Genomic DNA, 27,169 nt, shown 5'->3' with positions numbered 1-27,169 from the left:
CATACAAGAGAAAGAAGAGGAGCACAGGTCACACTTACACAGAGTAGGTAATAGGAGGGCATAATTAAACATTAGGAATATACAAGAAGTAATGTATTTATGAGTGTATTTCTTTACAGTATCTGACAAGCCTGAAAATTAGAAGAAGACAAGAAAGTAGAAGTCTGAAGCTGAAGAAAGAGTCAGACGCAGTGTGATCGTCTCTTCTCTGTCCCCTCCCCTTTCCCCCCTGGGGTTCTTTGGCATTCATGCTAATATATGCGTGGTGTGATTGAATCTTGGAGAGGCATTGGGAGCTTGTGGCATTCTGTTCCTGTGCATTAAAGAAGAGCGCTTGACATCTGATAGAAAGCCAGTTTAGTGAGAACAGTAACCAAATTAAGAATATCCTGAATAAAAGCTTAACAATTCTAAATGATGGGCAGGACCTAAAATTGGATAAGCCACTTTTTGCATTCAGGTAAAATAAAAATATTAGAAATAGCTTAGTCAAGACATACAGAAACCACAACAAGGAGGCCCAAGGTACATTATTTGGCAGCAAGGCGATTGGTAACCATAAGTGCGGAACATGCTCTATCTGTGAACAATGTCTAGTTGCAAAAAGTGTCACACTCAATGGCCATGAGATTAGATGCAGTAGCCTCAACAATTGCCGCAGTAAGAATTTGGTTTGCCTGCTGAGTTGCCCATGTGGCCTCGGCTACGTGGGGGAGGCCAGCAAGGAACTTAGAGTGAGGGTGCAAGAGCATTAATCAGCAGTGAGAACAGGAAAGGAAAATCCACCCCTTACGGAGCACTTTGCAAGCCTGAACCATGGCTGCGATGAGCTGCGGTGGTTCATACTGGAGAAAATATCTGGAAACAGGCAAGGCGGAGACCTGGATAGAAATAGAAAATTGATGGAGCAATGATTCATTTGCAAACTGAATACAGTGCAAAATGGTCTTAACTCTTGTGAAGACTGGATGTCAATAATATTGTGATTCATGCACAAATTATTTAAATGAAAACCCTGTTGTGTATGGATATAGACTTGTAGAAATAGGACACAACTGAAGGGAGATGTTACCAATATCTGAAACTGAGGGCAAAAGAGAAGTCTGCATACCATAATAAGAATATGAAGTAGTCACCAAATCCAATTGGGTTTATATTCTTGTCCTGAAAGGGAGTAGTACTGTATGCTTTGATATAGAGTATTGTACCCAAGAGTATGCCACCACAGCGGGTGGGGTTTTTATGTCTATATATTTGTCTGCATTTATGGTAGACGACTAGGCATTGTGTAGGTTGTTGTCAATCAAAAATATGCACTGTGGAAGAGAGGTCTGGTCGAGCTGAGACACAGATCAATAGTTTTCTCTCAAGTATGGAGGTTTGAATAAAGTTGCACAGCCTTATCTAGTCTTAGATGAATATACGCCGGACGAGTAGGAGTTAAAAAGTGAGACGTACGGTCTGGTCGCTGACAGTGCACAGTTGCAATTGGACACGTTCAATATGACGTAAACACGTCAGGGGTAGTTAGCTCAATCATGGTAATGCACGCCCAGCTAAAACGCTCAAATTCAACAGGGAGTGAGAACCTTCTAACTGAACCAGGACGGATTGAAGGACCGCTGGTTGTGAAACAACAAAAAGGTGAGTGGGAGGACGAATTTCCTAAAAGTGGACCGCGCTGATAGAATAGGGAGCCTGGGGTAAACACGTAATGACAATGTTGCCCGGATATCAGGCAATGGCCCGTTGACATGCGAATATTACCAAACAGTGGTCGCAACTTGATCTGTATGCCACACAAAAGACATGTAGATTTAACTAAAGCGCCTGGGTTTTTATTTTATAGACCCTGGAATTAGTTGTCTTTTCTTAAAAATACAGTGATAAGACAACGGGTAAGATTATGGTTGTAATCTGGGATACTAGTGCCATAGATGAAACGGGCAAAACTTACAAAAATGACCGGAGAGCTAGTTTAGGGAACTTGTAATAATGCCACTCCCCGGTTAGTCTAGCTAAAGAACTCAACATCTTTGAAACATAGCTTTGTGAATAAGAGATATTAATATAGCGGTAGATTGTTCCCTTGAAGTCTCGATGTATTAGACATCTTTAAAGCTTAGCTTTGAGAATAGAGAGATAAATAATGCTGTATATTTTTCCCTTGTAGTCCCGATGTATCGATCAATTTAGGTTTCTCTTTGCTTCCTGGAGCTGAATTTCAATATGCTCTGAGGAGAAGCTGAAACAAGGAATAAGCTTCCCATACAGAAATATCCCCAACAATAGGTCTACAGCAAAGGCTGGGAAATGAACTTGTTTTTAAATAAGGTGGGTAATTAAGCCTAACAATGAGGTGTGGAAAGTGAGGTGAATTGGTTATGATGGATATAGGACCTGTCACTAATCTTATTTAAACTTTATCAATAGAAATCTGAATCAATAGAATCGGGCAATGGAACCTTAACGACTGGAAAAGGGGTCATCTCATTGATATACTTTGTCCCCACCCAAGTATTGTGCAACAAGTAAGCCATACATATCTGATTTGGGATATTTATGATACATAAAATGAAGGAAATTCCTGTGATGAAATATTTAGCAAAGTATATCTTTGTTTATTTCCACAATTAGAATCCACTGGATTGTGTTAATTGACAACTATGTCCTTCTATCATGTCATTCCGTGCTAGAGAGTGAGATATCGTGTCCCCACTGCAGAGTAAGTGGTTCTATTAGTTTACAACACAAGGAGGGACTACATAAGACACTACACTTTGTTTGGTATAGTGTTAGAATTTTATTACACGCAATAAGAAAAGGCGTGGTTTATGTATGAGGTGGAAGATGAATGGATGAATAATTGTATGATGGGGTGGCATGGAGAACATACGAATGAATCTTAGAAGGTACTGGGTTTATCTCTTACTAAGGCCATAAGTCACTGATGGGACATGGTGGTACACATTTGTGGCATCAAAAACAAACTTTACCTTTGTATATTATGGGGTTTGTCTATAATAATTGCAATTAAGTTGGGATGTTTTTGTATAGATTTTATTCCTAGGACACAAGGTATTAGATTATGTCATTACGCAAATTGTGGTCCCTTTCATAAATTATTGGCTGATGGATTCTTGGGACAATTGTGTGTTTTTTGAAAAAAACGAAATTTGGGAATGAGGGTGTTAACGCTATGACCTATTTGTGTGTTTATGTTTATAGATTCACAAAGAATGGGAGCTTTTATATTTGAGTCTTGATAAAGAAGGTGGAATAAGACAAAACCTTCGAAAGGCGTCAATGCTTTTTTTGCCATAAACCCAGCTACACGGACATCGTCCTAGGTGTTGATGGTCTACAAGAGATCAGGGCGTGTTTGTATGATTATCTACCTGGGAGGTGGCCGCTTATGACAAACATAACTGTCTGTTTTATCTCTCGTGTTTTTATTTATCATTTGTTTTTTAATTGTTGTCTATGTGATCGATTATGTTCATTATGAAGTATGATGCATGTGATTATTTCTGAATACAAATGTTTTTATTGAATTTGTGGTTGTTAAAAAAATTATAATAAATTGTGTCAGGAGATCGTAAACATTTATTGACTTTTAGTGAGTTTTTGGGCCAATATATTGTAGCCACCAGGTTGGCTGTTACTTTTTTGAATGGTTGTGGTGTGCATGTAGCTTATTTTGGTGTGTACAATATTGTTTACTAGCTTACCTGTCGCGCGTTGCTGCGATCTCCGAAGAAAGGAAATTCAAGGAAACTCGTTATGATAACATTCAATTTACATTGTGTCATTTTTATTGAAACGTATTCATTTTAATATGGAAAACATTTCAAAATGTCGTTTTAATTCTATTTATTTATGCGAGTGCTTGTGGATACACGATTTTTTGTTTTTACGTCTGGTGCGTACATCAGTATTCGAAAAATTATGAGGGCCCTGGGGGGCCGATATTTAAAAAAAATGTATGCCACAAACCTTCGCGGGAGTGTACTCAACAACTTCCCAAAGTTTCCTGGCGATCGGATAAATGGTGTTTTAATTCTATTTATTTATTCGAGTGCTTGTGGATACACGATTGTTTGTTTTTCCGTCTTGTGCGTACATCAGTATTCGAAAGATTATGAGGGCCCTGGGGGGCCGATAGTTAAAAAAAAACTATGCCAGAAACTTCGCGGGAGTGTACTCAACAACTTCCGAAAATTTCATGGCGATCGGATGAATGGTGTAGTAATGCATAAAGGACAGACAGACAGACAGACATACTTTCGTTTTTATATATATAGATAAAGAAATCCCAGACGATGTTTTTATTTTTATTTTCACTCAAGCGAAGGCCACTAAAAAAACTTATACCGCAAAATGGAAGAGATTCTGTCATTGGTGCATAGACAAGTCTGTACATCCATTTCAATCTACTCCGGATAAGATATTACCATACTTACTCCAGTTAGCAAGGGCGAGACTGGCACATTCCTCTATAAAAGTGCATTTGGCGTCAATCTCTAGATATCATAGGAAACCCGGTCAAATATTGCTTTGGTCTTCCAGGGTAATAAAAGAATTCATGAAGGGACTCTTCAGGGTGTTCCCGCCGATAAAACAGCCAGCAGTCTCCTGCAAATAAACATTGTCCTTGCTCAGCTGATGAGGTCGCTGTTTGAACCTATTCACAAGGCGGATATCAAGTTTATATCCTGGAAGACAGCACTCTTGCTGGCATTGATGTCAGCCAGGAGAGTAAGCTAAATCCAAGCATTCTCAGTCTTAGAACCCTTGACTCAATTCAAGAAGAACAAGGTGATGCTGAGAACAAATCCAAAATTAAATCCGAAAGTCCCAAATTTTTTCCATCTAAATGAGCCTATTATATTGCCAGCATACTTCCGGAAGCCGTCATCTCCAGCGGAAAGGTCACTTCATATACTGGATTTCATGCGCTCCTTAAGATTTTGTATTGAAAGAACGAAAATGTATAGAAAATCAGATCAGTTACTTATCTCCTTTACTCCACCCAGGAAAAGATACGCTTTGTCAAAAAGCAGTATATCCCTTTGGATATCATCAGCTATTGCTTTTTGCCTCGATAAGGCTGTAAAACCGCTGTCGTCAAAAGTGATAGCTCATTTTAAAAGGAAGATGGCTACGTCCACAGTGTTATTCGTGGGAGTGTCTCTCCCAGACATCTGTAGAGCAGCGACCTGGTCGAATGCCCATACCTTTACCAAGCACTATTGTTTGGATACAACATGGAAAAGAGATTCGACAGTTGGACAAGCAGTTTTACGTCAGCAGTTTCATTGAGGTACATCTTATTTCACAATACTTAAATGTATTGTTATATTTATGTAATGTTTCTATATAAGATTAAAAGTTTGCAATAGGTTTCGCTCCTTGTTTCCAATGTAGGATGCATATTCTCTATTTCTATATAAAAAAAAAGAGGAACCTATCTCTTCAAGGGAAAAGGTGTCCATGCCTTCAAACGCTTTCCTATTAGGATACCGTACTGCTTACTATTCTGATTCTAGCATGTGAATCTATGAAAGGTTACTTACCTGTACACTGTAGTTCTCCAGTATTGACATCTTTAATAGATTTAAATGCGGCCCGCCCACCTCCCTGTTTTCGGCTGGCCACTTTTACCTCTGGAAGCATAGGAGTTGATATCGGAGGTATGGTGGCTCTGCAGGCGCTTGTGGTCTTGGGGATGGCACCTCATTGGCTGAAGTTTGGGCCTTTATAAAGAAGACAATCGGTTAGCAATATTCAATTGCTTGTGCATGGGTTTCTATGTACTACTTTATTTACTGCTATTTAATGTACCGTGAGACTCCCACCATGATGATGGGGAAGATTCAAGCATGTGAATCTATGAAAGATGTCAGTGCTGGAGAACCACAGTGTACAGGTAAGTCACTAGTTTTTTATTTTTTTATTTTGAGCTTGCAAGAATACTCATTTGTATATTGATTCGTGTTTTAATGAAGCCATTATCGATTTTCTACTTTGCCTTTTATGGATAAATCCAGTTCACAAAATTGATTTTGACAGCCATATGGATGTGTTTTGTTTAAAAAAGTAGTAGTTGAAAAATATATGTTATAAGGAATTAGGTTACTCACAGTTTTAAAGCATCTACAGTTTGTGTGTTGTTAAACATTTATCACATAATGTATTCTTGTTTTCTAGTGCCTGGGAAATTGACTGCACAATATCCATCAAATAAAAGAAAACCCATACAGCAGTCATCTAACCACGGTGTTAGTACGAGATTGCCTCCCAAGCCTTCAAGCGTCACTACAAAAACGAGTTTGTCAGCTAAACTTTTAAACATGAGTATCCTCAAAAATAAACTCCTTGACTTGCAGGCTAAACTAGAGGATTTGCAAAAAGAAAATCAGTTGCTGCAAAAATTGCAAATTAGGCAGGAAAAAGCCCTGAATAAATTTGAAGATACTAAAAATAAAATTGCTGATCTAATTTCTCGGCACAACAACGAGGTGCAAAAATTAAAAGAATATCTTCAGGGGTGTAAGGAGCAAGGACCCGCCATTGTGAGAAGAGTAAAAGCATCTAATTTCTACAAAGCGGACAGTTCCTCGCCGAAAGTGAATGCGCATTCTGTATTGAAGCACAAAGCTGAACGGAAAGTGTTCGAACAGCAACTTGCATTTGCAGAGAAAGCGCTGAACGTTCGAGACAGGAAATCAAAGGTTATTGTTATCTTCATTCTTTCAATTCTTATTAACAAAACTTTAGTACTGTAACGTTTTGGCACCAATGTCACTTTATAAACAATTGTATAGTTTTAAGCACAGTCAGTGGCCTACAGGCCTATTAACAGTGTTCCCGAATGTTTCCCTTCCCTGAAATTACAGTTGTAGGATATCCTGGAATTTCAGAAATGGCGAGGTTCATAATGTGGCTTACTAGTTTTTGCGTAGTAACACGCCGTAATCGGGCTTATAATTACCTTGCTGATGTTTTCCGCCAGTTTTTTACCCAAAGACTTTGCCTGCTTGTAGCAGTCTGTATCTCCAAATAAAAACACGCATTAGCTGCTGTTCAGTATGGCTGAAAGTCTTTGAAAAAAGCTCTATGAAGTGGCCAGCTCTGGGCGTGTCATAGCCATTTTTGTCTGGCCTTATGGGTAGGACAAGCAAGACAGCATGTGGTGGGGCAGGCAACACAGGATGGCAGGGGATGGACAGCGGGAGGGGAGAAGGTAGATAAAAAGCCATTAGCGTTTGCTAAAACGTTCCTTACACTATGCATACATTTTACCAGCAATGTGGTTAGCTGCATCACAGTACACCAACTATAGTTATTCGCCTCTGTAGTTAAGCAACACCACACACTCTACTGAAATTGTATCCCATGTTTTGTGGACGGCTTAGGTGATAGCCTGCCTCAGCTTCACAACAGATTGCCCATGTAGATACAAGGGTGAATATCTTGCGATAGAGTAGGGGCTTGTTCTGCCTTTGGCAAGTGGTCTTGCATATTTCAATAGGCAGGCTTTGAAATCACCAAGAAAATAGACAACACAAATGAAGGCGGGTGGGGGAGAGATGAAATAGGGACCAGGCGGGTCGGAGAGGAGAATTGTACGGGGCAGAGTGGAGTGAAGGAGAAACGTGCATATATATATATAATTCTTTATTGCTTGATTAACAAAAATCTTTGCAATTAGTTCAGTTCAGTTCAAAGACTTTATTCGGTTATAAAATATTGATAACCATAAAAGTACATAAAAACACATATTAAGACACAATTTGTACAATGTGAAACAGTTAAAATGTATATAGGTTATTAAAACACATGGGCTCAGTACAATTAGAAAGAACAGACTTTAAAACATTATCGATTTCCTTGAATAAAAAGCAGTTCTAAGGAATATAGAGACAGATGCTACTGTGAATATATCTTCTAGTTTCCTTATTGCCAGAAAGGCTGGGCGGCATTGTCTGAGGTTCATATATTTTAAAATTGGCTTGATCCACCTTTCCCTGGGTACTGAATAAAATTTACAAAAAAATAAAATGTGAATATCCGATTGGGTGGATATATCATCACAGGGACATTTGCTTATACCGTATGACCAGTCATTGTTAGCAGGAAAGCTCAATGTTCTAAAAAGAATCCCAAATCTAAAACGTACCAACAAAAACCTTTCATGTTCCGTCAGCCGCAAGGTTAGGTATGGTTGAATAGCCTGCGAAATTAAAGTCAGTTGATGAGACATCACTGTTTTTTTGGTCAACTCAGTATGATCTCTTAAATTCGCAAGATACATAATACATAGCCTTTTCAGTTCCTTTCTCGGGATTTTCACCATTGACACAGGGTCATCATAAAATTTGGGGTGATTAATGTTACCACAAAAGCTTTTGATGTATCTCAGCCATTTCATTTGATAAACACCCTCCAATTTCAGGGCGTCCCCTAATATGAGACGGTTCAAATGACATTCATTAGTAGTCCAGACCCTGTGCCACAAGAGAACCGTCTGGATTCTAATGGTATCAAAAATATATAACATACCAAGTTCAGCGTGACAGTTATAGGTGGATATACTCTCAGGCGTGGTTAGGAGATATCTCAAAAAGCTATTCTCTGTCAACTGCAAACTAGTGACGTTAGAGATGCCCCAAATTCCCGCGCCATAAGTTGCCACTGCTACACAGCTAGTTTTATAGATGCGTAAAAGCTCGTTAGCTGGTTTCTTTCCCATCCTTTTGCTAAAAAGGTTAAGGGCCATTATAGATTTAGTAAACAACATATTTCTCCCCTTGACTGCAGTATTCCACTGGCCTGTGCAGTCAAACAAAAATCCTAAATAAGGAAAGGTAGAGATATAATCTAAGGCTTAGAATCAATGCACATAGTTTTTTTCCTCTGTTTTGTTTTAACGCCACAATTCATGGCAAAGGTTTTGGTGCAATTCACCTTCAGATCCAAACCGGTCATGAAGGTGGAAAAATAAGTGATCATGGATTGCATTGCTACGGGGGTCCTTGCCATCAGAACGGCATCATCAACATAGATAAGTGCCGGTATGTGACGTTGTGGTGCCGTAGTCATATCTGTACAATCCCTCAACAAGATGTCCTCTAACTCATTGATATAAATTATGAATAAAAAATGAGCAAGGTCTCACTCCCCTCGCAATATTGAACATTCTGGTGCACTCTCCATTCAAGCCACATCTGATTGTTGCCGTGGCCCCATTATACAGCTCCCTTAAAAAGCAAATAATATTATCCTCTACTCCCAATCGTATTAAAATTAACCATAATTTGCTGTGATTGACACAGTCAAAGGCGGAGGTCAAGTCCACAAAGGTTAAAAACAACCTCCCGCCCTTTGCCTTAGTATACTTTTCCAGTAGTATGAATAAATTAAGTCCTTGGTCCACTGTCCCTACCCCTTCTCTAAAACCATATTGCAGGTCACTAATGATATTATGCTCCTCTGCCCATGACTCCAGCCTATCCAAGATAACCCTACCAACAATTTTAACAGTTGAATCGAGCAGGGATATAGGGCGATAACACTTACAGCTTGCCCTGTCGCCCTTTTTAAAGATCGGTACTATAATTGATTCGTACCAAGTATTAGGGAGGCCCACTGTGCAAGCTGCATTAAGAAATCTTGTTAAAAGTGGTGCCCATAGTGTTATGTTATTTTTAAAAACATCTACCGGTACACCATCTGGGCCCGGTGCCTTGTTCCCCTGACTCGAACTAATGCCCTTCGTTACCTCATCCAATGTAAAAGAGAGGTTCAAGCCTTCTATATTTGTTGGTGCTTTGGGCGCATCCTCCTCAGTCGGTTCCCTCAGAGGGTCTGCAGGGCTATAAAGGGACTCAAAATGACTCACCCAGTCATCCTCGGCGATGGCAATCTCGAACCGCGCCATGGTATCATCCTTAAAATATGGCGCGTTGACTGCCCGCCAAAATGCTATCATATCCCTCCGTTCAGAGGCTCCTAGTAGATCCTCCCTTGCTTCCTTCTATATTTTAGCCCTTCTATTCTTAATGGACAATTTATGAAATTTCCGAAGCTCCCTGATCTGTTTTTGATCTTTAAAGTGCCCGTTCAGTGCCCGTTTAAGTTTGGAGTGTGCCTTTGTGCACTCTTGATCAAACCCTCCCTTCTTTTTGCTATTATTATGTTTTTTCAGGCTGATCCACAGGCTTTCCTTTATACATGTTACAATTGTTTTAAAATTGTTAAATACTTCAATGTCATTGGACACCATGTCCAGGCAGGTATTGAAACATGTACTACAGGTCTTAATTAAATTACAAAGAAACTCTTCAGGTACGATTTTTGACCGCTTTAGGGCGTATCCATTCTGTCTAGAGATAGTGATATCTCTTGACTGCAACCTAGGGATGCTATCAAAGATGACACGAAGTTCTACGATTTCCACCCTAATGGGGAAATGGTCGCTTAGAGATATCTCCAATACACTGTAGTTACCAACACAACCCCTGAAACACGAGGAAATCAAAACAATCAATTACAGACGAAAACCCTCTACCACAGAAAGTTGCAGCGAACGGGACCTCTGGTTGGCATAATTTGTTAGCAAAGCCTAAGTCATTCATAAAGAGGATCTCATTTAGGGCGTCGCCCTTTCCATTATGTTCGAAGTGAGTCGATATGGACTCCCTATCCAAAGTTAGTCCACAGTTTCCTTTTCCAGCTCTGTTGCAGAGGGCGCAATTAAAATCACCCCCCATATGGCAACAAACTCCTTTCGTTCATTGTAAATTATGGAATTTATTTCGGAGCTTAACGTTTTAAATACTGGGACTAAATCAGCCTTGGGAACATTGTTGTATAAATTTATAATCAGGAAACAGAGAGTATTATTCATCTGTAGGCCAACAATGTGGTAATAACAGTTATCAATAAAAACCTCAATGCGTTTGCATTTAAAACAATTAGAAACATATGTGCAGAGCCCTCCCTTGGCTCTGCAATGTAATGAGCCTATGGCCGGGGTAAAAAATGTTTTAAAACCATTCAGGTTGTGCGCATCTTTAGCCCACGTTTCTTGCAGGCATATGACATCATGACCTTCAATTAATTTAGACCAAATCGAGTTATCCAGCTTGGCCTTAAGTCCAGCAATGTTCCAAAAAGTGATAGTCCAATTGTCCTTAGTCCTATCATATATGGCATGGCTCGAAGTAATGGTCTTAACTTTGTTATTATCTGTTCTTCCCTTTTTCACATTTCGGTCCCCCGTTTGCATAACTTCCAACCTTTCTATATGTATGTTTTCTATACTGGCCGGAGTCCGTCCTCCTCGATCTTGGGGTTCCACATTAACTAGACAGGTCTTTACTAGAGGGGAATCGATATTTTCTACACAGGTAACGATTGCCTGATCCCGTGCTGGTCAATCCACCCCCCTCCCCAAACCTGACAGGGAATCAAATCGTTTATAGATTGGAACATTAAATAGGGTCCCTGTCTGTCGGTAATCGTGGAAGTTATGCGGCATAAAGCCTCCATGCATCATGTGGGCCCTTGGGGCATTAAATCGACTTCCAGTATATGAATGCCTTACTTTGTGTCGTAAATTGTATGGTTTCTGGCTACAAGCAACAACAAAAGGGGCCGGTGGGTAGAAATGACTTAAATCCAGAGAGACAATTCCACCAGAATTATCATACTTTGGAAAACCGCTAATAAATTGCACTACTCTTGGATCTCTGAAATTTACAATGATGCAGTCACCACTAATGTCTTTTACTTTAGGGCCCAACCAGTTCGCTCTACGGACATTAATAATCTCCCCACACAGGTCAGGTCTAAGGGGTCTATTTTTCCCTAGCCAGTACATGACTTTATTCTTCAATTCGAGCGAGGTTTCCTCCCTGTTGTTATTCCACTCCGGTACCCCTGCAAGCACAATTACATAAGGATAGGAGTCCGGGGGGAGATCAACTCTCCTCCTATGTCCTTTGCTACTGGGTGCCACTATTTTATCTAGTTCTGGTACCGTCTTATCTGGGATCTTGGTTGCGCTTGTTTTGAGGCTATCTAATTTGGTTTGTGTGCCAGCCTTACCATCCTGCTGGGAATCGTTAGCTTTAATATTTCGACCCTCTGTATTTGATGGATTTTTACTGCCTTGACCCAGTTGTTCACTAGCTAATGGCTTTTGGCTATTTTTAGGTGATGGAGATGAATTCTTTTTTGTAGGTTTTATATCCCCCAATTTTTTCAACAGGGCTGAGTTATCCCGTGTAATTTTCTCCAGAGTGTCTAGCTGTTTGCCTATCCTTCTTGCACGTTCCATCAATGGAAGAATTAAGGACTCAACTAAGTGCTCAATATTATCTAGTGAACATACAGTATTTCCACCAAGTGTTGGCGGGCTTTCTATTATTTCAACGATAGGGCTTGTATGTTTTGAGCCAGTATTTTCTTCCAGTATTGGTGTTTTATTCCTATACGTGACCCCCTTGTCTTGACCCATGGGGAAAGCGATTTTACTCTTTTTAGTACGCGAGCCTTTTTGCTGCTTTCCACCACGCTTATGTTTTAAAGTAAGGGCATTGCCCTCTGCTAATTCAGAGTAGATGCGATCTAATGGCGGCTCGTTACTAGTTAGCAAGAGGCTTTGGCGCCGGTCCGGCTCCGCTATTGGATAGGCCATATAGGAGTCTAGGCTTGCGTCAATGCCACTTATGTCAAGTGTAGTAGAAAGTTCATGTTGTTGAACATTCTGGGTCAGTATTTGTTCGGGGGAAGGTACTGTCGCAATTCTCCCCAATGATGATGATTTCCTCATGAAAACTGGATCGAGAGATATACGCCGTTCAGTTAAGGCTATCTCCTTCTCCAGAGCGGAGACTGCCTTAGTGAAGAAAGCGTCTATAGTGCCAATTAGTCCACCACCAACACCCATAATGGATGTTTTGTTACCATTAGTGTTTTTTGATGCCATACTTATAATGCCTATGTGTTTACCCCGCTTCCTGTAACTAAATGTAAAATACCATATACATCAATTAAGAAGAACTGATTATCATATAAAAAAGACAAAAGTAAAATCTTACTAAAAGACGAAACATAAAGGGAGTGGCCCAGTCCAGTCTCAGTCAGTCTCTGATGGGCTCAGACGGGCCCGCCCTTGGCCCGGGCTTCGACCGGCGTGTCCCGCGAAGCGGGGCTCTGCGCCGGCTTTAAGCACCTCCTGGTGCTGGCGTGTCGTCGGCGGTGGCGTGGAGAATGATGTGGCTGACTCTTGGCCGTTGGCGGCGTGGGTTATGGCCCTGTTGACTCTTGGCGGTGGCGGCGTCCTGTGGCAAGGCTTTGTCCTCAGGTAAGTGGCTGTTTCCCCCCTCCGCCGGGCTCTGCGCCGGCTTTAAGCACCTCCTGGTCCGGGCGCGTTGTCAGCGGTGCGCGCCGCCGCTGAGCCTACCGGGAGTTGTGGTCCTGGGGTGGCAGCGCGGAGAATGATGTGGCAGACTCTTGGCCGGTGGCGGCGTGGGTTATGGCCCTGTTGACCCTTGGCGGTGGCGACGTCCTGTGGTAAGACTTTGTCCTCAGGTAAGTGGCTGTTTCCCCCCTCCGCCGGGCTCTGCGCCGGCTTTAAGCACCTCCAGGTGCGCGCTCGTCCTCAGTGCTGCGCGCCGCCGCTGAGCCTACCGGGAGTTGTGGTCCCGGGGCGGCGGCGCAGAGAATGATGTGGCTGACTCTTGGCCGGTGGCGGCGTGGGTTATGGCCCTGTTGACTCTAGGCGGTGGCGGCGTCCTGTGGCAAGGCTTTGTCCTCAGGTAAGTGGCTGTTTCCCCCCTCCCCGGGGTCTGCGCCGGCTTTAAGCACCTCCTGGTGCGGGCGAGTCGTCAGCGGTGCGTGCCGCCGCTGAGCCTACCGGGAGTTGTGGTCCCGGGGCGGCGGCGCGGAGAATGATGTGGCTGACTCTTGGTCGGTGGCGGCGTGGGTTATGGCCCTGTTGACTCTTGGTGGTGGCGGCGTCCTGTGGCAAGGCTTTGTCCTCAGGTAAGTGGCTGTTTCCCCCCTCCGCCGGGCTCTGCGCTGGCTTTAAACACCTCCTGGTGCGGGCGCGTCGTCAGCGGTGCGCCGCCGCCGCTGAGCCTACCGGGAGTTGTGGTCCCGGGGCGGCGGCGCGGAGAATGATGTGGCTGACTCTTGGCCGGTGGTTGCGTGGGTTATGGCCCTATTGACTCTTGGCGGTGGTGGCGTCCTGTGGCAAGGCTTTGTCCTCAGGTAAGTGGCTGTTTCTCTTTGCAATTAAGACATTATTATTGTGTAATAAAACAGCTCCTTAGTCATTTTTAGGTCTCGCATAGAGCAGCGCATGCGCTACCTCTACGAGGCATCATATAATATGTATTACTAATTAAACTCCACCCATTGTGTGTTTCTTTGTTTTGTCACTTGCCATTGGTGGAAGCTGGCATTGCTGTTTTTATCCTGCTCATTTTTTGCTGGTTGTCTGATATGTCACTTCCGTTTTCTTCTGTTTCTGGAGGAAGCAGCATCGACCAACTACAGTCAACTTACACTGCTGGCTGTTATCTTTTTATTTAGGGACTACTTTTCTTCTTTGTCGTTGGCATTTTCACATCTGGCAGCTTCCTGCCCTCACCCACGCTGTTTATTTAATATGCACGAGATCTCAGATTATTTATACATAATTAAATGATGCAGTGCATGATGCAGCCCACACCAAGGCTCGAACCTTGTTCTCCTGCTCCAAAGTCAGCAGTGTTATATGTTAAGCCATCTCCTTGCACTGTTTATTTCACTTGTATGTTTCCCTTGATCATCCACCATTTTCTGCTTCATGCTTGTGTCAATGCTCACTGTTCTATGAATGATTGTCCTCCCCTCCACCGCCACCCACCCTCTGTGTCGTCACCCCCCACCACCACCACCCGTCCCTCGCTCCTTGTTTGTTCTTTCTACGGAGTTTAATTAGCTTTCCCAGAACGCATGGCTCGCGGCTCCTCTTCCACGTCCTGCCCCAGTGGGCTGCTTAATGTTGCAGCACGAGCCTGCTTTCACTTTTAAAACACAGCACACACATTTAACAATGACGCCCGTGTCTCGCAGTAATGTATGTGGAAAGAAAAGGTAAATTACGCTGCTTACTGCTGCACATTTTATAATACTATTCCTCTATTATTTTGTTGCTTTTAAACATAATATTCTCTCATATCCCGTCATCCCGGGTACTTACTTTTACTTTCGTAATATCAGCATGTCACAGTTTAACGTTAGCGGCCGACCGCCTTGTTCATTAGCCCTGGCTAGTTCAGCAGAGTAGGTTGGCTCCAGCTCCCAGGGCATCTGTTAGAGGGATGGTTCCCCGCTCCGGGCATTTGCGAAATAAGGCCAGCGAGGAGGTGGTGCCATGTAGATGTCAATTGAAAGTGGGAGGACTAGGGCCAAGTCATGCGAGCAGACAGCGCTCATTAAAGCCTGCTACACATCGCTCAGACCATCGAGGGAACTCTGTTCAGTCTCTAAACACAAGCAGCAGCGAAAGGGAATAAGTCACTAAATGTGTGTTCCGTACTACCCATCGAATGGGTATAAATTAACATGTCAATGCTACTAAAATGTTACAAACATTCTTTCTCTGTCGTCAGACATTTTTTTTTTAGTCCTCTCAATTTTCTAATGCTCATTTCATGTTATCTTTTCATTTCTGTTTATTCTTTGCAATTCTCGCCCCTCCCTTCTCCATTTATTTTTAGGTCTCGCCCTCGAGACCTATTGTTGCCGAGATGCCTCTCAAGGGAGACAGACCGGGGCACGCGCAGCGATTCAGACCGGGGCACGTGCAGCGATTCGGGTCTGTGGACGCGCACGTCCAGCCCGGTGCTGTGCACATCTCCTGTCCCACATTGACACAGCAAGTCAGCCTCTCTCACTCACGTGCACACACACAGCCACACTCACGCATGCACACACATACGCACACACCCCCCTCCTTACCTCACCTCACTTCTAAAGTTCCCTTCCATACCCCCTTCCGTTGAATGGCGCCCCCAAAGCATCCCCAAAAGGCACTCCGATAGCTTCCCCCTTCCCTACAAGAATTCCCCTGTTCACACGCACACACACCGGTGCTGGGGGCGCTTACTTGAGCATGGCCTCTTCTTTCTCCTCCTCCTGCTTCTGCCGGTCCATGACTGCGCTCCTCCTCGGTCAGGTGGTTCAGGTGAGGGATCTCGGGGGCCGGGCGCTGGCCCTGCACCAGGGGGCCCGCCGCTGCCTCTCAATGGGATCCACCAGCAGCAGCGTTCCATCCGCCCGCCCCGCGGGCTCTGACTCGAGCCCCAGCACGCGCCTTCACCACGCGTGCCAGTTGAACGTGGTCACCCTCACAAAGAGCTCGCACCGTGTAAGGCAGCCACGCAACGCGAGTTCACGCGCCTTGAATTACAACTGTTCTCGGGCGGGGCAGTGATCTTGCTGCTTTTATTTATTTTTTACGTAGCTCGATACGAATGCTAGAGGCCTTTAAAAAACACACTGTGTGAAATAATGACATGGGGCCATTACCATGCAGCAATACACGTAACGGTGCGTGCTTTACTAAAATGCTAATCATGTAAAGCGCTCCAATATCTTAGGGTCAAGTTCGACTATATAAATCTGCAAACAAAAGCTTGGGTGACGGAGCGGGGAGAGAGAGCGAGACAGTCACAGAACCGCCCGCCGGTGATCTCACCAAAGAAAGGTAAGTGCACAAATGCACTCAATATCCAACATTTCTTTAACTTTCAAAGTTTCCGGTTGCAAGTACTCTATTTGCAGTTTTTATGTATTTATTGTGCACATATTGCCAGCGTTAGCAATGCTAAAAGAAAATATGTCCTCATTTAGTATGTGGAAATATACACTATTGAATAGGAACTGCACAGTCGCCAGTTCTGCTCCTCTCTTAACATGTATGTGCTGGGACATAGGTGGATTGTTTCAGGTGAGTAGAAGGGAACAGGCGACTAGAATGTCTCAAAGGAAATGCTGCAGTTCTGGGCGGAGTCCTCAAGCTCATTTGGAACCCGCTGTAGGGTAAGCAACTGCGCAGCTGCCAGTCCTCTTCTGAGGGCAGCTTTTCTGGCGGCTCCTCCTTTCCTTGTTGGCATCTGTTTTCGGGACCTCAAGACCTAATTAGGCATAAGTAGGCCTTCCCCTTTAGAAACCAAACGATTTCGGATTTTTGTGATTTATAGCTCGTTATACCCTAACTGTCCCGCTGCCAAAAACCAAAGAAAGGAATATATTTTGAGCTTTCTTAATTGAATTGTGAGTAGGGAAGGGAAATTCAGGTGTGCTGTAGAAAGCTGCAGTATAAAACGTGTGACTTGGCCCTCAGTCTTTACTTATGAAAAGTGGGGAAAACATTTTCAGTTAAGCGTCTGTCCTAAAGTGAAGCACTGAATGTACTTAACGAGACTTACAATGCGTCACAAGACATGTTAATTACAGACAACGGCATCTGGACTCCATGTGTTTATAAACAAATGCAATGAAGAAGAATTTTTTGAGACAGGGAGGACGTTGTTTCCCCTTATGTTGACAGTGCGATGGCTCCAGCAATCTGCTCTTCACCAGTTGATGCTGGTGCTCGCCATGCCGGGTTACTGAAGGGATTGGAAAAGGCCTTGAGTTTGGGAAGACATGGTTATCCTTGCACAATACACAATGGTATTATTGACTTTGCTTTCAAGGAAGCAAAAGTTCACTGCATAATTATAGTAAATCAGCAACAACTATGTATTTAGGCAGACTCCTCAAAGTTTAGCTGTGAAGTTAGTTTTATCATCGGATTGCTAAAAACAGGAAGCATCGGCAAAGCCAATAGGACGTGCTTTTATTAGTCAGTGTTGTAGCTTGCTCCTCGTTGCCGTCCCGCCCCGGGGCGCGTGCAAAACTTTTGGCTTTAGGAACAAGACAGGCGCCATGCTTAATATTCATCAGTGAGATCCAGCGGGGCGTGGCTGCAGCGACGCACAGCCTCCAGGCAGCAGCCAAGGTTAGTGCCCTTGCATTTCTGGTGCTTGCTTACAGCTTTAATATCTTAGAGTTTCTTGTTGCTCAAATAGGTGTAATTTCTATAATTTAGATCAATCAATCAATCACAGCATTTTTATAGCGCACTACTCACCCGAAGGGTCTCAAGGCGCTAGGGAGGGGGGGTCCGCTACTGCTCGAACAGCCAGGTCTTGAGTTGCTTCCTGAAGGCGAGGTGGTCCTGGGTCCGGCGGAGGTGGGTCGGGAGGGAGTTCCATGTCTTGGCGGCGAGGTAGGAGAAGGACCGTCCTCCTGTGGTGGCTCTTCGGATGCGGGGGACGGCGGCAAGGGCGTTGTTGGTCGATCGAAGCTGGCGTTTGGGAGCGTAGAAGTTGAGGCGGCTGTTGAGGTATCCCGGGCCTTGGTTGTGTAGGGCTTTGTGTGCGTGGGTGAGGAGTCGGAAGGTGATTCTCTTGTTGACTGGGAGCCAGTGCAGGTCTCTCAGGTGTCCGGAGATGTGGCTGCGACGGTGGATGTCCAGGATGAGACGTGCTGAGGCGTTCTGGATCCGCTGGAGCCTCTTCTGCAGTTTGGCGGTGGTACCGGCGTAGAGGGAGTTGCCGTAGTCCAGACGGCTGGTGACGAGGGCCTGGGTGACCGTCTTCCTGGTCTCGGTGGGGATCCACCGGAAGATCTTACGTAGCATGCGCAGGATGTTGAAGCACGACGAGGAGACGGCGTTGACTTGTCTGGTCATGGAGAGGGAGGAGTCCAGGATGAAGCCCAGGTTGCGTGCGTGGTCGGTTGGCTTGGGTGCGGTGCCCAGGGCTGGGGGCCATCAGGAGTCGTCCCAGGCGGAGGGTGAGGATCCCAGGATGAGGACTTCCGTCTTGTCCGAGTTCAGTTTCAGGCGGCTGTTCTTCATCCATTCGGATACCTCTTTCATCCCTTCGTGTAGGTTGTCTCTGGCGGTGGCGGGGTCGTTGGTGAGGGAGAGGATCAGCTGGGTGTCGTCGGCGTAGGAGATGATGTTGAGGTTGTGCTGGCGTGCGATGTCTGCGAGGGGGCCCATGTAGACGTTGAAGAGGGTTGGACTGAGCGAGGAGCCTTGAGGGACGCCTTGCAGATGACTTCGGTGGCTTCCAATCTGAATGGAGGGAGGCGGACTCTCTGTGTTCTTCCGGCGAGGAAGGAGATGATCCACTCCAGTGCCTTCTCCTGGACTCCGACGTTGCTGAGGCGCTGTACTAGGGTACGGTGGCAGACAGTGTCGAAGGCCGCGGAGAGGTCTAGGAGGATGAGGGCCGCTGTTTCTCCGTTGTCGATCAGGGCACGGATGTCATCGGTGGCTGCGATCAGGGCGGTCTCGGTGCTGTGGTTTGCCCGGAAGCCAGACTGCGAGGGGTCGAGGGATCCGTTCGTCTCGAGGAAGGCGGCCAGTTGCTTGTTGACGGTCTTCTCGATGACTTTTGCAGGAAACGGGAGCAGCGAGATGGGGCGGTAGTTCTTGAGGTCGGTGGGGTCGGCTGATGGCTTCTTGAGTAGGGCGCTGAGTTCGGCGTGCTTCCAGCTCTCCGGGAAGGTAGCGGTGTCGAAGGAGGTGTTGATGATGTCCCGCAGGTGGGGTGCGATGACAGCGTCGGCCTTGTTGAAGACGTGGTGAGGGCAGGGGTCGGTCGGAGATCCGGAGTGGATGGAGTTCATCGTGCGGATGGTGTCTTCGGTGTTGATCGGAGTCCAGGCGCGAAGGGTGGTGGTGGGGGGCGGGGGTTCGGTTGTGGCATGCGTCGGTTGAGTGCTGAAACTGTTGTGTATGTCCGCGATCTTGTTGTGGAAGTAGGAGGCGAGGGAGTTGCAGAGGTCTTGCGAAGGGGTGATGTCGTTGTTTCCGGCGTTGGGGTTGGAGAGCTCTTTGACGATGTTGAAGAGTTCCTTGCTGTTGTGTGCGTTTTTGTCCAGTCGTTCCTTAAATGCGGTTTTCTTGGTGGCGCGGATGAGTTGGTGGTGCTTTCGGGTGGCGAGCTTGAGGGCAGCCATGTTGTCCGGGGTTGGGTCTCTGCGCCAGGTTCTCTCGAGGGCTCGGCCGTTCTTCTTGGAGTTCTTGAGTTCGTCGGTGAACCATGGGGCTTTCTTGCTGCCGGGTCTGCTGGGCGGGGTCCTCAGGGGGGCGAGGTCGTCTGCGCAGTCGCTGATCCACTTGGTGAGGTTGGTGGCCGCCTGGCTTGGGTTCGGTGTGCAGGTGGGAGGGTTCATGCTCAGGGAGGTCGCGAGTTGGTCGGCTGTGATCTTGTTCCAGCTTCTGCGTGCAACCTGTTGCTGGTGGTGGTGGATCGTGGTCCTTCTGAAGCTGAAGTGGACGCAGCTGTGATCCGTCCAGTGGAGTCCGGTGGCGTGGCTGAAGGCGATGTCCTTGCTGGATGAGAAGACGGGGTCGAGTGTGTGTCCGGCGTAGTGGGTGGGGGTGGTCACCAGCTGCTTGAGACCGAGGTTGGCGAGGTTGTCCTGCAGGGTGGTGGTGTTGCGGTCGTTGTTGTTCTCCAGGTGGAAGTTGAGGTCCCCGAGGAGGATGTAGTCAGCGGAGCAGAGGGCGTGCGGGCTGATGAAGTCGGCGATGTCTTCGCTGAATTGTGTGCGTGGTCCCGGGGGTCTGTAGATGAGGGTGCCTCTGAGGGTGGTCTTGGGGTTGATGTGGACCTGGAAGTGAAGGTGCTCGGCGGGTGCGAGGGTGTCATCGGTGTTGGTCGAGATGCGGATGGTGTTCCTGTGGATGATGGCGATGCCTCCTCCTGTGTTGTTGATGCGGTCCCTTCGGATGATCTTGTAGCCGTCTGGGATGGCGATGGCGATGTCGGGCGCTGAGGAGGCGTTCATCCAGGTTTCCGTGAAGAAGGCGACGTCTGGGGCTGTGGAGTCGAGCAGGTTCCAAATCTCGATGGCGTGCTTGTGGACGGAGCGGGTGTTGAGCAGGATGCATTTCAGGTGGCTGTGGCTGTTGCTCGTCTTGGTCTTGGTCGGTACTGATGTAGTGGAGGTCTGGATGCAGGTGAACTTGCAGGTGTTGCAGCAGAAGGGTCCGTGGGTGCGTCTCGGGGTGGCTCGGTAGCACCCCGGGGTTCTTCCGGCATTGTGTGCGTAGAGTTCGGTGGCGTCGTAGGTCCGGCGGGTGGGCTGGGGTCTGCGGGGGCCAGGGGTCCTGGCACTGGGCGCGGTCCAGGCGCGGACGGGCGCAGACAGGCTTACCTTTGGCGCACCTTCGGCGCTCATTCGGTGCTCCCGCTGCGCGGTCGCTCTGGGGGCGTCATAAGAAGGGGGACGGGGGGCGGGTCTGCTGGGCTGGGCGAGCGGCTGGGCCAATGGGCCGGTGGTGGGCGGGGCCGCAGGGGGCCAGCGGCGGGAAAAGTGGCGAGCGAGCGGCTCAGCAGTGGCTGGGCCGCTCGGGGGTGCTGGGGGGGCGACGGTGTCGGTGGCGGCAGGCAGGAGGCTGGCAAGGAGGCTGGCTGGCTAGCAGGATCAGCAGGCGAGGGAGCAAGGGGGTGACCCGGCCTCGAGAGGCCGGGTCAATGTTTCCCTTGTCTATATTGCTTGTTTTTACTGTCGCCACCTCAATATTTTAACCCCTGTGTACCTCCTCACACATTTTACGGGAATACCCGCCCATTGCTCTGTGCACCCTGCAAAGAGGCCAAGCATTGGATGGCCACGTATTCCGAACACCTTTTGAAGTCACTGACAAGCACTGTGTTAAACTCGCACTGCTTTCAGCCTCACCTTCAGAGCTCTCAATTGTGCCCGCTATAAACACCTACTCAAGAGTAAATGTTTCATGGAAAAATAAAGAAACACAGCACCCTGGAAATAATTTACTTAATGTTGCATTTCCTAAGAATGTTAAATAGGAAATAGAAACAAGAACTAAAATACTGACATGGATTACTTACATTTTTTTTTCATGAATTATTTAGAACTCATTCAGCGTTTTTAGCCAGTGAAGTTAAGGACCTGAATATAGGGCCTAATGGTGACTTGTTTCAATATTAGTTTTTAATTACTACCTAGTGTGAGATTCAGTGCACGCTTCCAGACACACACACCACCAGCCATCAGTGCTTCAAGAAAAGTTTTCACTGAAAGGAAATGCTATGATTACGTTCGGTAATCCCCATTACTCTTAGTCTTACTCGTCCTCGACCCAGTCATCACTCATGAGGTATTCCACAGACAGGAAACAAAACAGGAAATGCTTTTAGGCTCCACCCCCCCCCTCCTGCCAGGTGCTATATCAGACCTAACCACCAGAAGCACATCCTGACACACCAAGCAACAAAGGCCTGGACAGGGAGGGAGGGTGGGAAGTATGACTGGGTGGAGGGCGAGTAGGACTAAGAGTAATGGGGATTACCGAACGTAATCATAGCATTACCTCTACGTCCCTTGTCCTTCACCCAGTCATCACTCATGAGGCATACCAAAACAACACACAAACAGGCCTTTGGCAACCCAAACACAGCAAAACACAGACCAGACACAAAGGAGTGCAGCAAGTGAAAAAAGTTTAATACACAAACAGAACTCAGAGCGGAGGGGGAACCCCCACAGCTTGCAACACCCCACGACCAAAATTGGTCCGGTCAGACAGGGCACAAATCAACCTGTAGTGCCTCACAAACGTGGACTCGGAGGCCCAGGTCCCAGCATGACAAATCTCATCAAGAGACACACCATGGTAAGCAGGCCAGGAGGCAGACACGCCCCGAGTGGAACGTGCCTGAACACCCGCCGGACAAGGCAAACCAGCACCACGATAGGCAAGAGTGATGACAGCCTTAATCCAGCGACCCAAGGTGAGCCTGGAAGCAGCCTTACCCTTACCAGCCAAACCAAAGGTGACAAAGAGAGAATCAGAAGAGCGAAATTCCCCAGAACGAGCCACTTAAATGGACAAGGCACGCCTCAGGTCCAAAGAATGAAGCAACAGCTCAGAAGGAGAAGAAGGAGAAGGACACAAAGAAGGAAGAACCAGCTCCTGAGAGGAATGGAAACGGGAGCGGACTTTGGGGACAAAACCAGGATCCAAAGAGAGCACCACAGAGTCATCCAAAAAACGCAAAAACGGGGGGGAACAACGCAAGGCCGTAAGCTCCCCCAACCGCCTCGCAGAAGTGATGGCCACCAGAAAAGCCACTTTGTAGGACAAAAACTTAAGGTCCACAGTCTCCAAAGGTTCAAAGGGGGAAGACTGCAAAACACCCAACACCAGTGAGAGATCCTAAGGGGGCACCAGAGAACGAACAGAAGGGGAAGAGAGAGAAAAACTCCGAAACAGACGAGAAACCAACAGGCCATCTGAAGAAAAAAAAGAATCCGGGTCCCGGAAGGCCCGGATAGCAGCCCACTGGCCCCTCAAGGTAGACACAGCAAAGTGCTTCTGAAAGCCATCCAGAAAAAATTGAAGGACAGAAGACACAGGGCAAGAGGTAGGTTGACAAACCAGAAGAGGAACACCACCCCGAGAAGGAAGACCAGTGCCTCGAGTAGGAAGACAAAGTAGACGGCCTACGAGAGGCCTGCATCACAGAAATGATGTGGTCGGGCAGACCCTGGACCCCAAGAGACAACCGTTCAACCTCCAGACCGCCAAGGAGAGGGGAACCAGAAGAGGGGACGGGGACCTCAGAGGAGAGGGGTAGCGGGGCAGAAGCCAAGGAGGGCCCACCGCTAGACCCAGCAGTAGAGGAAACCAGGACCTCCTCGGCCAGTGCGGAAGAACAGCCACCACCTGAACTCCCTCCCGCTGTACCTTCAGCAAGAAGGCAGGAATCAGAGGAAAGGAAGGAAAGGCATAAAGAAGCCAAGGAGGCCACCGGAGAGACAAGGCATCCACTCCCCAGGCGCCCACCTCCGGGGACCTGGAGCAGAACAGGGGAACCAGGGCATAGGACCGGGAGGCGAACAAGTACAGATCCGGAGTCCCGAACCTCAGGCAAAGCAAGCGAAATGTCCGGGGAGCCAGGCACAGGGACAGAGACGAAGGAAACCTCCGGCTCAACGAATCCGCCACCACGTTGTCCACACCTCGAATATGCTGAGCAGACAGGGCCAGAAGAAGCTCCTCCGCCCAGTCCGAAATGTAGCAGGCCCCCAGGTTCAGGGAAGAACTGCGGGTCCCGCCCTGGTGATTGATGTAGGCCACAGACACCGTGTTGTCCGATCTCACCAGGACATGGCAACCCCTCAGATGAAGAAGGAAAAAACGGAGCGCCCTCTCCACCGCAGACAACTCCCTCCAGTTGGACGACCTCCGAGACTCCGACGGGAGCCAACGAGCCTGCACAGCCCAATGGTCCAGAGTTGCCCCCCATCCGGAAGCGCTGGCATCCGTGGTCACAACCAGAGGAGGCAGACGGAACAACATCCCCACGGAAAGGTGGGAAGGATCCAGCCACCACTGAAGAGCAGACACAACGTCCAGAGACACGGGCACAGGAACCGCATAATCCAGGACAGGAAAGGGGACCCACCGCTGCACATGCCGCAGCAGAGGGCGCAGATGAACCCTGGCCCAGGGCACGGTGAAGACAGAAGCAGCCATGTGGCCCTGAACCTCCAGCCACTGAAGGAGGGGAGCCGAGGACTGCGACAACAACTTCCTCAGCAAAGACTGAAGGCGACAAATCCGGGCCTCCGGCAGGAACACTCTGCCCAACACAGAATCGAACACAGCTCCGATGAAGGTCCTCCGAGTGGCAGGCTCCAGGCGGCATTTCGGCAAGTTGATCAAGAACACATGATCCCTGAGCGTAGACATGGTCAACAGAAGGTGGCGAGACATGATCTCCAGGGACGGAGCTTGAACCATCCAGTCGTCGAGATACGGGAACACCGACACCCCAGGAGATGGAGATGGGCCACCAAGGGAGCCACCACCTTGGTGAACACTGTGGGGACGGACCGAAGACCAAAGGGAAGGACGCAGAACTGCCAGTGCTGGCCCTCCAGGCAGAAGCGCAGGAAACGCTGATCCCTCACAGCCACCGGAACATGTAGGTACGCATCCTGAAGGTCCAGAGTGGAGAACACCCAACCGGACTGGATCAGCGGGATAACCTTCTGGAGAGTCTCCATTTTGAACGGGATCTTCCTCACGAACAAGTTCAGACCCCGAAGGTTGATGACCACCCGGAAGCCCCCCGTGATCTTCGGCACCACAAAGATGATGGAGTAGACGCCCAACTCCCTCTCCGCCATCGGAACAGGGACAACCGCCAGCTTGCTGACCAAAGAACGAACCCCGTACGACAAGGCCAGACGGCGGGAGGCATCCCGAGGAGAAGGGGTCACGACCACCCCGGAGGGGGGAGGGGAGGACAGGAACTCGATCCGGTAGCCCCTCGACAAGACATCCAGCACCCATCTGTCGGAGGTCGTCAGGCGCCAAGCAGGAAGGAACTGGCGAAGCCTCCCACCAACCAGAGGCGGACCACCAGCGAGAACCACCCCTTGGACGGCATAGTCAGGAACGCTGCGGACCAGACCCAGCACCCCGCTGGGACTTCTTCGGAAACGTCCGGGGAAAAGACCTGCCAGTGCCACGCTGATTCCGAAAGGAGGACTGCTGAAACCTGGAAGGCTGGTGGAAAGTCCTGGCACCAGAGAAGGAAGAACCCCCTCGGGGCGGAAGATCACAAAAGGACAAAGAATGCTTACGCTCCTTGAAGACCTTGTGTAGCTTCTCCTCCAGTGAGTCACCAAACAGACGGGCCCCAGTGAAAGGCAGCCTCAAAGCCAAGGAACTCTGGGCCGCGTCCGTCTTCCAATCCCGCAGCAACAGGTTACGACGGGCAGCAATTGAGGAACCACAGGACATAGCAGAAGCCCTCACAGAATCAAAGGCGATGTCCGACAGGAATTCCGCCTGGCGCTCCATAGACTCCAGCAACTCCGGACAATTGGCACCCTCCTGCATGGAAGAAAACAGGGACTTGAAATCGGTCAGCAAAGACTGGGCAACGTACGCCCCATAAATGCCAGAACGAATAGCCAGATGAGAAGCGGCATAAGACTTCTTCAGGGAAGAATCCACCTTTTTGTCCACACCGTCCTTCAGGATGTTATCATCAGCCATGGAAGGACGACCCACAAGACTGGCCACAACAGAGTCCACAGGAACGGAATCAGGCAAAGGGTCCGCCATATCCTGCAAGGGATAAAGCTTGGACATAAACCTGGGCATGGAAATATGATCTGGGTCCTTCCACTCCTTCAGCAAGACATCAGAAAAAAAAGGGATGCACCGGCAAGGAAGAAGCAACAGGCTTCCTAAACTGCGGCAAGAGAGAGTCCTGAGAGGTACTAGGCGCAGAATCATCCGGGAACCCCATGTTAACCCGCACATGGGAAAGGACGTCCGGCAAGAGATCCCTGGAAATGTACTTTCCCTGAAGCTCAACAGCAGACAGAGAAGACTCATCAGACTCAGCAGAGGATGAAATGTCAGAATAAAGAGCAGCAGAACCAGAAAGACCAGCAGCATTCTTCTTGTTCGACTTCAAATCGGAAAGAGTCTCCAATATAAGGCGCTTTATCCGGGCATCATCACCCTCCCTACCATGCTTCAGAGGAGGTCAGGAAGAGACCCCACTGGAATCAGGGGAAGAGGGAGGCACAGGGGAGGAATGCTTCCTCTTACGATGGTGCTTGCCCATAGTAACACACCTATCACACCAAGTAGCAGCAAGGAATGAGCACTACGAAGAAAAAAACACGACCTCCCAAAAAGCACATATATACAAGGAGGGCACACCCCAATTAACCCCCCATAGGGAGGACAGGTACAGGCCAGAAGCGGCTAAAATGAACCAATACAGGTGATAAAACAACCAGGGAGGCAATCCCCCGACCCCCCAGCCAACCACAAACAGGCCCGATGAGAAAGGGGAGGGGCGGGCAAAACGAAACCGCGGCCAAACAGCCGCCGCGGGAGATAGAACGGCAAATACCGCCGTAGGGAGAGAGAAGACACTCACCCAGGCCGTCGGTAACTGAAGCGGAGGATGACTGACCCCTCCGACGTCCTGGACAAACAGTTCGAACACCAAGGACCAGAGCGCCTGGAGCCCACCCGGGC

General features: G+C 47.7%; 1 protein-coding gene across 2 annotated transcripts in view; it reads left to right on the top strand.

Annotated features, from left to right (window-relative positions):
* Positions 1-27,169, top strand: part of LOC144762824 (lebercilin-like) — a 2,038,162-nt gene that overhangs the window by 471,653 nt on the left and 1,539,340 nt on the right. For both annotated transcript variants that reach the window (XM_078648105.1, XM_078648106.1), the window contains one exon: positions 6,211-6,734. In XM_078648105.1, coding sequence (XP_078504231.1) covers positions 6,211-6,734 — 524 coding nt within the window. The remainder of the gene's footprint in view (positions 1-6,210; positions 6,735-27,169) is intronic.

Source organism: Lissotriton helveticus, chromosome 6, assembly GCF_964261635.1.
Source record: "Lissotriton helveticus chromosome 6, aLisHel1.1, whole genome shotgun sequence".
Lineage (NCBI taxonomy): Eukaryota > Metazoa > Chordata > Amphibia > Caudata > Salamandridae > Lissotriton > Lissotriton helveticus.
The sequence above is the reverse complement of the archived record's forward strand: the minus strand, read 5'-3'. Positions and strand labels throughout refer to the sequence as shown.